General features: G+C 40.5%; 1 protein-coding gene across 2 annotated transcripts in view; it reads left to right on the forward strand.

The window, feature by feature from the left end:
* Positions 1-12,322, forward strand: part of ALK (ALK receptor tyrosine kinase) — a 313,097-nt gene that overhangs the window by 198,454 nt on the left and 102,321 nt on the right. For both annotated transcript variants that reach the window (XM_039569696.1, XM_039569697.1), the window contains exon 5: positions 9,809-9,936. In XM_039569696.1, coding sequence (XP_039425630.1) covers positions 9,809-9,936 — 128 coding nt within the window. The remainder of the gene's footprint in view (positions 1-9,808; positions 9,937-12,322) is intronic.

Genomic DNA, 12,322 nt, shown 5'->3' on the forward strand with positions numbered 1-12,322 from the left:
TTACTTTCAATATTTAAATAAAAATGAAAACCACTCTTTAGCACACCTGAGCAGTGTTGTACATTATGTTGAAAGGATGGAGTTTCCTTCTGATGCTCAAAGACAATTAAGTTACTCCCTGAAGCATGAAATTTAATTACCCTCATCAGAAGCAGCATGATGCAGTGGGTTAGGACGTAGGAATAAGAACCAGAAATTTTTATCTTTGATCCTAGTTCTATCTAACTACTGACTGAATGAACCACATAACCTTGCCATGCCTCCTTTTCACCCACCTGAAAAATGAGGTGTTTGATTTCTTTGCTAAGGTGCTGTGAGGTCTGTAAAGCCATCTAAAGATATCATGGTTTGTAAGAATGCTCAGTGTTCCTGGGATTGCCTGGGCTTACATGCTGCCAACAGTTATTGCAACTTGGTTTCATAGGATGAAATTTCATTTTTTGGCAGGGTTAGTTTCATTAAAATAAGTGCAATCAAGCTGATATGCAAATAGGGAGAGGGCTACAAGAGGAGGTGACACTAAAGATGAGGAGATTGACAGCTAGACTGACAATCTCTCAGAATCAGACCTGAAACCAGTCAGAATTTACCTGTGAGAATGTTACAGTGACATTTTGCAGCTTTAGTGAAACCCACAGAGAAGGCCAAGAAGATAATCAATGAGAGACGATGTTCTGGACACAAGGGGAGGATGTTCTTGTTGTGGGACATTGAGAGTGTACAAGGAAGAACTTGTGGATAATATGTAGCAACCATACTTTTGCTTGTATAGCTGATTGTTTACTGCCTGAATGGTCATTGTTTGTTAGACAGCCTTGTTTGCTAAGCAGCCAATCTGAAATTAGGCCACAGCCATTGTGAAGAGGTATAAGAATAGCAGTAGAGAAAATAAAAAATCTTTCTACCTCTCTCAACTATGGATTACGACCAGTGTATGCTTTTATGTCCACCTTGACAACAGCCACATAAAGAGCCATTGTGCACCAGAGAATTCTGCTGAGCTATTCTTTCCACATCAGTTTTGGTGCTACATCTTGGATGGGATAACTAATTTTAGCATCCCAGCAGTGCCTCCAACTATGTACTGCTCAAGAGGCAGAAGAAAGTTCCATCGTGCATGGTTTAACCGGGGAATGTAAAGGAAAGTTCAGGCCCACATGAACACATTCCTCTGAGCAAGTTGTGCTCTACTGTACTTGCAACTGCAGAAGTCTCTTACTGGAGTGATTAGTCAGGTCATGTCCATGGGGAGCTCACACAAAAAAACTCAGAACTGTTTATTGGATGTGATGAAGTAGCTAATTAAAAGAATTGTTGCTGTCATTTAAAAAACCAACAATGCTTTCTCTTGTCTCAACCACTCTTGTCTGATAGTTTTTGATTTTATGAGTTTCTTAGCATGTCTGGAGCACTAAGTTTACATTCTGGAACAGTCAGAAACTTAAATTGTCCTGTAAAGTACCTGGCTTACTCATTCCACAGACCTTTTAAAAAGATTATCTGAATTAATAATAACCCTGCCATTTATTTAGTGGGTTACATTCCAGGGGAAAGGTGATTGCTTTCTTGGAAAGAGGTTTGCCCTCCACCATACAGCATAAATTCATTGTCTGACTTTGAATCCCTCTGCAGTTCCTCTGCTCTTTGTTCCAGGGCTGAGTCAGTATTAAACCCATTAAAAGTTTCTCATTTGTAATCACAAGAATAAGAGTTAATTGTGAGTGTGCAGTTCTTCAGTTGGTTGGTTACCTGTTTCAGTTCTTCACAGCGCTCAAATATAAGTCTTCAAATTTTCAGAGCAGGGAATTTTCTTAAAACAGATTAGGAAGGCAAAGTCTTCGTAATAGTGATTTTTCTAAGAGACATTCAGGAAAGATTAAAAAATATAATATTTTAACTCTGTGGAAGTTAACAAGGACAGATATGTTTTCTGTCAGTTTTATCTTCTGCCATTTTAATAATTTTTCTCATGTAGAGTAGTTGTGTTGTGGTTGTGTAGCACACTCTACGCACAGGAGAAGAGTCTACTGCCAAAGAAACTGTAGTGGCTTAATTGCAAACTTCCATTGTTGGCCAGGAATAAGTAGAACATTAAAAAAATCCATTATGGGCAACTTGTGTTTCACTGAAGCCTAGAGCGGTTTCTTTCTTCCATATCACACTATCTTCCAAGCTGTACAGTTCTCAATAGAGCAGATACACAAAGCAGCCCAGCACTGCAATCCTAGAGGGAGGATAGATTTAGCCTCCTTCCCAGTGCTTGTGAGAGGGCATCATTGCATTTTGGAGTCAAAATCTTATTGGTCTCCTGTTCTAGGCAGGGTAACTACTCAATGCCTGACTTATTGGTCAAATCAAGAACAATTACAGCACATTTTCTTGGGGGGAGGTGGCAGTGTTTTTAGTTTCATCTTAAAAGCATTGAAAGAGTAACAGGAAAGAAAATAATTGCAATTATATTTTTTATTATTTTTTTAATGGCAAAACTTTTGTGAAAGCACCTTTAAAGACATTTTGAGGAAAGGGCAGGGAAGCATTCTTGGAACCACTCACAGGGATGTTAAAGGTCTGATCCAATGACACTAATAAAGGTCTCAACTGTATTTAACCTACCAGTTACAGTTATGTCTTGCTTATGCAAAAGGCCAAAGAAAAGGGTAGAAAGACAGTGGGCATTAAATCAATAGAGGAAAAAGTATACAATTTTTCTTTCTCTTATAAAGTAAAATTATCAATGAGCAGAAGAATTAACATTGCAAACGTTGTGTTGCATATCAAGAATTCCCTCTTTTAATGCTAAATAATCTCTTGCATTGTTGTACAGTATCTTTATTTGCTGACATTTTTCAAGACTTTATCATCATGCTTCAAATTCAGGACCCATTTAAGTAATTTTAAGGTCAGTAAACTGAAATTACTTTAAAGTTGATAATTAAAAGGAATTACAAGACAATATATTGTATTGTTTGAATTAATGAGAAGAAAGTTTACCCAGACTCTTACAGGTGATTTTATTTTTAATCCTCTGTCTCTATAAATTTTATTGGCATCCTCTTGAAAACGTTTTTTAGTTTTCTGTTGGCTGGAGCATGAAAAGCTCTAATCTGGTTCTTCCTTTTAGCAATGCCCATCAATTGTTAAAGCAAAGGAAAGTCTGAAGCAGTATGGAGGCAAGATTTAAACCTGTTCTAAACTTCTGCATAATTATGCAGTGGCATGCAGGATGGAAAAAGTTATGTTCTTTCCCCTATTCATCCATTAAAGTGAAAAAATTCTTTTGGACTCCTACTGCTAATTTTAATTCCACCCTTAACAAGGTTTCATTCTCAAAAATCAGCTTCTAATTTTTTCACTGCCACAGGTGGATTTTGATATGAAATACTCTGACATGGCTGCTGTTATTTCTATTTAATTTTTTAATTCCCAAAAGTTTGCAGACCCTTTTACCAAAGAGATAAAATCTAAGTCCTTGCCAAGATACATTGCATTTTCTTCACAGCCATATCATGATAAGTGCTGGTAGCAACAGGAGTATTTTAGATGAGAGCCTGGACCTGTTAATCACACTGTTAATCAATTTAGGTATGAGGAGTCTGTTAAATTCCACCATTTTTGTTCTGGGAGAATGGAGATGAGAGAGCAGAATACAGCTTGAATTCACAGAACTTTTTTCTCAAGGAGAGGAGATAGTTGGAAGTTCTTGTGTTCCTTCAACTTGCTTTTAATGGTTGCTGGGAGCACACGAGCTGATTCATGACCCAGGAGGGGCCATGCAGCTCTTCATTCCTCCCAACACAGTTCAAGTGCAGTTAGCCCTGATTTACTAGGATTTACGCACTGGTTCTTTGGGGCTTTTTGCTAATAATTTCCGTATTTTTCTTGTAAGTTGAAGATTTGCTTTCAAAGTTTCTCTAAAAGTGAGAAAGCAGTGGGTCTGTCAGAGTTGGGACAGTGTTAAGGTGAAACTTAACTTCTGCCTTGGGGCCAGTGCAAAGTGCACGCCACTGAAGACATAGGTGGTGACACAGGTGGCGACACAGGTGTCAGGCTGGCTGACAGAACAGAAATTAATTCTACCTTCCAGAATTAGTTGGAAGTTTGGGCAATGATCACAAAGATGATTGCTGTACATGGGATGTCAAAACTGGAGTCCCAAAGCTTGCTGCAATCAAGCATTTTGTAACCCCTCTTTAACAGGATGAAAGAGTATGTTGTGTGAGTGCTAATTGGATTCAAAATAATTTAGCCATGAGGGCAGACAAATGCAGGAGTGCAAGTATTCTGGCTTGAGACTTTACTTGAGAGTTCTAGCATTTCTTTTTTTTAATGCACTGCCTCTAAGAGATCATCCTGACTTGCAGTTAATCAGTGCTGGCATTACCCAGAGGAGCATGTAAAATGGCACCCAAAGCATTAGTGTATTGATTAGAGTTAAACAGGAAAGTGCTCCTTCTGAAGCTACATGCTGCATGAATAACCAGAAAGTCTCAACTACCTCTCTTAAGCTTCCATGCCAACGGGATTGTGGCTTCTGAAACCTAGAACCTGGGAAACCAAGTCATGGATGGGAGGCTTAAGAAAAGTTGGGTTATGGAGAAAGTACTTTGGCTTGTTTGAGATCTAACACCTCACCCTTGCAGGGCTGGGAGAGGCCGAAGGTTGTGTCCAGCACACCTTCACATGCAGGAGTGTGAAAGATTATGAAGAAGCCATTTGAAAATTCAGCACTGGTTCTCCTGTGTAAACCAGGGCTCAAGTTCCGTCAGCAGCATTTTTTGTTTTGAAGAAGAGCCTTCTAAGAGAAACTCTGAGTGTTGCCCGAGCTTTCCTTTGAGCAACTAGTTCTCCCTAGGTGACGTATCAAGGTCTGAACTTCTCTAAAGTCTGAAAATATTTGTATCTAGGATTTTGGGTTACTCTGTCACTGAAGACCACAATGTTATCAGTTTCTGTCTAAACTGATGTATTTTGCAGATTCTAGATATCTGAGCCAAATTCTTTCTTACTGCAGCTTCAGTGAAAGACCAGATGGATCTGACTTGTTGTATCAAAACACTGAGCAGTGCCTAAACAATACAACATAGTGTGTTGCTTTGCAGCATAAGGGTTTAAATTAAAATGTTAAACTGCAGACTTTTTTATTGCTTGAGGCAGTATCCAGAGACGTCCTCATGGTTATTTTGGCCACTGTTTTGGTAGAAATAGGCCATGATGTTGAAGGCTGTGTGATGATAGCTCTGGGTACAGAAAGTGGTGCCTTTGTCCTTGCAGTTGCCAGCTTACCAGGCTGATTCATCACTCTTTAGAGTGCTTGGAGGTCATTCAGAGGATAACAGGAGTAATATGTTACCTGCTGTTATTTGCTTTTGGGACCTATGTTTCAAAAATGCAGACTGGTTGAGGTTGGAAGGAACCCCTGAGATTGAGTAGTCCAACTTCCCTTCTTGATGCAGGGTGAGCTAAAGCCGGTTACCCAGAGTTATATCCTCTCCCATTTTAAATATCTGGAAGTAGAGACTCCCTAAGATTTCTGGGCAACTTGTTTCAGTGTTCAGTCACCCTTAGAGTAAATTTTCTCTTGTGTTTAAATGCAGTTTCTGGTCTTTCAATCCAAGAAAAGTGCCTTGTGCTTGCCTGATATCCTTTTGTTGGATGCCACTGTCCAATTCTGTCTCCTTTTCATTCACCCCGATTATATCAACACTGATAAGATCCTTCCTGAGCCTCCTCTTCTCCAGGCTAAGCAATCCCAATTTTCTCAGCCTCCCCTTGTATGTCAGATGCTCTAGTCCCTTAATGATCTCTGTGGCTGTTTGCTGGACTCACTTCTGTAACTCATGTCTGTCTTGTACTGGAAAGTGCTGCACTGGACGCAGTGTTCCAGAAGTGTCTCCCCAGTGCTGAATAGTGGGGAAGAATCATGCCTTTGACCTGTGGTTCCCAGTGCAGCCCAGGAAGTTACTGGCCTTTCTTGTCACTGGGGACACATTTCTAGCTTAGGCTCAGCAATCTGTACACCAGGACCCACAGGTTGTCTTCTGCAAAGCCACTTTCCAGCCTGTGCTGGTGCATGAGGTTGTTGCTCCACAGAGGCAGTGCTCTGCATTTCCTTTTCTTGAACTTCGTGAGGTTCCTGTTGGCCTAAATTTCCAGGTTGTCAATGCCCTTCTCAGTGGCAGCCCAGCTGTCCTGTGTATCAATTGCTTCTCCTAGTCTTGCTGGAAGCTTGTTGATGGTGCAGCCTGTCCCATTATCCAAGTCATTAATTAAGACAGAAGACACTATAAAACCAGAGGTGTACCCATAGTGTCTGGCTTCCAGCTAGACTTGGTGCCACTGATGATAAGCCTCTAAGCTAGCCTACCTCACTGCCTACTTCTGTCATCTGTGCTCCCATCAGTCAGTGACGATGGAAACCTTATTAAAGATAAGATAAGATAAGCAACATCTGCTGCTCTCCTCCGCCAGCAAGCCTATCACCTCAGCACAGAAAGCTGTCAGGTTGGTGAAGTACGACTCCAGTATGAGGAGGTTCCATACACGGTGTTTCCTCATCTATCCCAAGAGATGACTGAAGTAGCTTTCTGTAACCTTGCTAAAATGCTTTCTAAAATTAGATTCAAAACATGTAGGCTGCTGATAGAAATTTAATAAAGCTACTACTAATTAACATCTGATACATATTGGTTATGCTGAAGTAGATCTTGCTGATGCTGCTGCCAGGCAGCCTATATATAGTACAGGATGTGCAAATGAGGATGGGTCTGTGCAATACAGTGTGTTGTGTAGAAGGTCTGGAGATCAGAGTCCCAAATCTGCCACAGAATGATGGCAGAACTGATTCCTATCTGAATTTGCCCACAAGTGCCTCTGCTGACCCTGTAGCTATTTTTAGCCTCCCCGATAAATCCACCAGTTAATGTCGTCTTTGTCTTCAAAGTAAGAGGCTGATACTTGGCATTTCTTTTCACATGAATCTTTGAATCTCAGGCAACCTATTGTAGGAATTTGTACCACGAAGTATGAATATATTTTGTAATGAATCTGGGCTTGAGTGAGTCTGCCTTTTCCAGTCTTGCATTGTGGTGATATAAAACACCTGCTTGGCAACAGCTCCGGGAGTTAATAAAGTTTCCGTGGTAAACTATGAGAGGCCTGAGAATCTCAAACTAAAGTTATTGCACCAGTAACTCAAAAAAGCAATTCCTAAAACTCCTGGCACATTTATCCAGAGGGTTAGCAGTAGCACAGAAATGGAAATCATTGTTGAGAGCCACTGCGTACTTGGAATTAAAATCCATCAGTCTTCTGAAGCTGAAGAAAACAATTTTCATGACATACAGATGCTTTTGTATTTCATAATCAAAATTAATCTAGGGTCGGTTTTGACTCTATTTGTAGGGAAATTCGTGTCCTCTAATCCTTATAATATACCTAAGTTGAGATGACATCAGAAGAAATAACTCACACAGAAGCTAGGTACTTAAAATACTCTCAATGCTTTATTCTATTTAATTTCAGCAAAAGCAGGTTTATCTCTTGGGGGAGTGGGACAGAAAAAGAGCGAGGACGCTAACATTCTCCTCTCAAGTGGGAGCCTTGAGCACAGAAGGTGGAAGATGAGATGTGGAAATGAAAATAACTGTAAACAAAAAATGAGATTTAGCAGTCTATTTTCACTCTTCTCAGTGGAAAAAGAGGGAGGAGGACACCTAGTAAATCGTTAAAAAGCTGCGTTTGCTTTTCTGAGTTGCAAGTTGAATTGCAATAGCTGCCAGCAGGGTCCTTCTGCAGCCCTCACTTAGGACTTTTCTTCAGGTCTTTCACATACCTCTTGGCAACTTCCTTGCTTGCTGGGAATTTTGTTTAGTTCAGTGGGGCATAATGACACCATTGCGTCCCTGAGAAGACAAACAGTGTGTCTGCCTCTGGAACCAAGAAAAGTCTCCTAGCTTTTGTTGCAGTGTAGGGTCTGCAGTTTGGGATTGATCCATGCTCATAGCAGGCACAAATGATGATCAGTTGGTGTAAATGTCATACACACATTATATTTCCTTTCAGAAGGATTTCTTAACTTCAAAACATCCAAATTTTGGCATGCTTCTGGAGAAGGAGATTCTTGTAATGAATGCCAGATAAACTGTGTAGCTTCTTGTGCTCAGAGCATCTGTTCCAGAGGGCTCCCTTCCCTGAAAAAAAATGTATTCTTTTTCACAGCTCATGGACAAACACAAACACACATACAGGGAGGTGATGGGGGTACTTGACAAGGAAAACTTTTTGTAAGAGCAATAAAAAATGTGGGGTTTTGTCTAAGAGAAATGAAAAATTTCTGACAACTAGAAATAGTTACAGTCTTCCCCTAAAATGCTAATATTGGTGTTTAAAAATAACTTAAAGAAACACAATAATTTTTTGTTCTCATCTTTTAAAAGTTGCAGTTGGAGCTGCATTTCCTAATAGGCTTTGTTAGGCCCTGTTGGCTTGTTAGACTCCAGCTAACCACTTACAGTATGCTACAGAGACCTTTCTCCTCGGTGCTGGGCTTTTCCTGTAACAGAAGACAAATGTGAAAAAGTGGATTAGTAGTGGCTGAGTGACTTTACAGAATCTCTTGTCTCTGATCATGTTTATGGTTAGTGAGCAGGCCCTGATAAACTGGAGTGAAACAGAGAGTGGGATCCCTATCACTGCTGAGGTAATACATGCCTCTTGGGAAGCAGCCCTTCACCAACGGTGTCAAGTGGTTTTACTGGCAGCCTGTGTCCAAGGATGAAAAGGGAGATGGTCCAGACCATGTTATTGTACAAGTATTTAATTCCCTAAAGCTTTCCTTGCAGAATTCCAGTGTGTTGGCAAAAAGGTACTCGTATTTTTTACTGTCTACCTTTAGACATGTCTCGCAGGATACAAAATTGGAATCGGGGTCTAGGAAAAGTTCTTGTGCTCTCTGGCTGGAAGTCATTGCAGGTAAAGCAGCAGACCCAGCTGATCAGAGGGGAGGAGGTGGACATTAAAGACAGCCAGGCATTATGTCTTCTAGCATCTCAGGGAATAAATTAAGATCATACAGGCTTTTTGTTCTCATTTATTCTTGGCAATAAGCAGACTTGAGGAAGCACTCTTGGAGTGTGAATATTAATCTCCAGGGCTACTAATTCACTTCCCTGATTTACTTGCTGGGAATTTTTGTCATTTGGGAGGGAGGTTAAGTAGGAGAAGAGGGATAGGAAGTGGAGGAGGAGAAATGGCATGTTTTAGTTGTGGTGCTTTGCACACAGGTGGAACAGTTAGTTCCAGCTAACTGTTTTAGAAGCAAAGTGTGTTAGCTCAACCAGTGATGCAGTGCTGGGAATTACAGCTATTGTACAGCCCTGGAGACTGCCTTATTTCCTGAGTGACTAAGAGACTTTTTGGTGAGAATCAGGAATGATATTTAAAGGGGGTGTGCATGTGTGCTACAGATTTCACAGCTTGCTTTGCACAGAGTTGAGCTTCTTCTAAACAGCAGGCAGACATCTGGGGGCACAGAAGTGTAACAGAAGAAAGCAATAAGCTACTGTTTAGTTGGGTCTCCACATCTTAGCTGGGTGGAAATCTTGGTGCTTAGAATCTTGCTTTTGCAAAATCCATGGGAGGGAAAGGCCCTGACCATGGGACACTGTGAGGGAAGTGAGAACTGGGGTAGGATGCACAGTGTGACCAGCCAGAAGAGGAGCTGCTCCTTTGGGGGATTTGGTCCTTGTAAAGTAGCCTTTCTTACAGCTCTTCTCCTTTGTTCTTTCCCCTTGCTGTATCATGAGACCAGATGGGTGTTGCTTCAAAGGAGAGTTGGATACCTGGAGAAACCATTTCGGATCTCACTGGAGTATATTCCTAATGGGAACAAGAGTGTAGCGGCCGTGGATTCCTTCGCCATGAAGAACTGCAGTTCAGGTAACAGAGCATTTTATTGCTTCTAGCTCATAGTACTTTGATGCCTTTTTGGAGAGAACCATGATTTCTGACAGCTGCAGAAACCACAGAATGAAAGGTTCTTGTTAAATAAATTAAATTATTAAAAAAAAAAAACCAACAAAAAACCAGGGTCGCTTTCAGGGAAGAATCTTTTTAAATGTTGCCTTAAAAGTTTCCTTCAAGAAGTTAAAAACAAATTTAGTTTTTTGGTTTTGTTTTGGGTTTTTTGGTTTTTTTTTCCATTTGGAAAGAATAACTATGAAAATTTAATTTGGGGAGAAAAGAAGCAGTATTTATCCTGGCTTGCTAGATGCATATCCTGACAACTTCACTTTTCTGCAGCAGAAAGTAGAACAGATGAGAGGTTCCTAGACAAACATCTTGCAAGCCATCTTCTTTTATGTTCGTGGTTACAAATTTCAGGGTTGTTTTTTAAACAACTGTGGAAAACTTGATTCTAATAAAGTATGCCTTTATTTGGCCATGTTCCAAAGTGGATATTGCTAAGTAGCCCCTAATAGTTCTATGTAATGTGTGGAGTTTTAATAATGGGCAACCTAAATGGGGGTTACTTTTTAAATACAAGCTATGTAATCAATCCAAGTATGTAAATTTAGTTCTCTATGCCAGAAGCAGCTGCATATTAGTTCTACCAGTTTTATGGACTCTGTGAATCATTCTGAAATCTTTAGGTGGCATGTCAGTGAAGGATATTACTACTTATAGCTCTTAACACATTACTTTTTGTCCATTTTATTTATTTGGAGTAGTGCTGAGTTGAGCTGCATGTCCTTCTTTTCAACCTCTCTAGGACAGGGAAATGTGCTGCAGAACATACATTATTTTGGTCATTTACCTTGCTCTCCACAAAGGCCAGTTGTATTAAAGGATTTATTGCACTGTTTGTACATAAAGGTGCTCTCTAATCTCCAACAAGGAGCAGACTGACACTGTGCTGGAAGCAAAGGCGTGTTCAGACACAGGGCACCTGTTCTGCTGCTGGTGTAAGGACACAAGTCATCCACAGTGCTTTGGGAATTCAGTGCAACGGACTGTGGGCACAGGAACTCCTCTCTTGGGAGCACTCAAGGGCGAGCCAGAGGTGCTAGACTGTGAGCTCTTCCCAATACCAAGCACTGCTCTGCTGATGATGGATGTCAAGTGCTGAGGCCATTAAGATACATTCCGAGCAAAAGAAAGAACAAATCTCCCGTTTTGCCTGCAGACTTGTAGCAAACAGCTACTTCTCTGCCCTGCTTACAGGACACAGTGCATGAACAATACCATCAGAGGACAAAACCACTTGTTCTTTTATTTTCTGTTGGTTTAGGTGGCTAAGCCTTTTGTGTGCAGCTGAAGACGTGGCAGTGTGCTTTTACGAGGAAAGAGGTGGTGATAAGCAGCTGAGGGTGACACCTTAAGCTTGGAGAAAACAGGGAAAGTAATAAGAAAAGATTAATCTAAATCTAATTTTTCTGCAGCTGTTAGAAGCCTTTGGGTAGCTTAGCTACTTGGACACACTAATGCCACTAAAGCACATAAAATATGGGTGAATTTGAGAAAGAAACTGAGAAATAGAAACATGCCTTCAGCCTGATTTTTTTAAGCCTTTTGGAGACCATAAACACAATTTTAAAATAAATTAAAGTGTACATATAATCTTAGGAAGTTAGGCTACCATTTCCATAGGCACAGATAGAGAAAGAATCACAGAATGAGCCGAGTTGGAAGGCACCCATCAGGATCTTTGAGTCCAATTCCCAGCCCTGCACAGGACACCACAAGAGTCACCATGTGCCCGAGAGTATTGTTCAAACCCTTCTTGAACTCTGTCAGGCTCAGTGCTGTGACCACTGCCCTGGGGTGCCTGTTCCAGTGCCCAACCACCCTCTGGGTGAAAAACTACGAGGGCTTGAAGAAGGTTTAAGTTTGCGGTTGGAATTTGCTTTTGCACACTGGTGATTCCATTTTTTTGAGTTCCTTAATCATAGACAAGATTTTGCTTAGAAAAAATTACTGCATTTGAACTGAAAAAATGACAGTTTATATGGGATTGAATGGGGAATTAAAATTAAAAACTTAAATAGATTCAGATGCTGATGAAATTCTGAATTTTTAAAAAGTTAGAATTTTAAAAATTCTAGTTACTTGTCACTTGAACATCTTCACATTTCTCAATTCCTACAGGAAAAGGAAAGCTCTTACAGTTTTTTCTCAGCCTTAGGATTAGAATCTGGTAAGAGAGCCCCTACAGTCAATACAAGGACTGCTTGTACTTCTATAGGTTTTGTCTCAGGACAACTAACAGGTAGCATTGCCTGGACCACTACAACCAATTGACTTTCAATTACTGACTTAAATGTGA

This window comes from Corvus cornix, chromosome 3 (assembly GCF_000738735.6).
Source record: "Corvus cornix cornix isolate S_Up_H32 chromosome 3, ASM73873v5, whole genome shotgun sequence".
Taxonomy (NCBI): domain Eukaryota; kingdom Metazoa; phylum Chordata; class Aves; order Passeriformes; family Corvidae; genus Corvus; species Corvus cornix.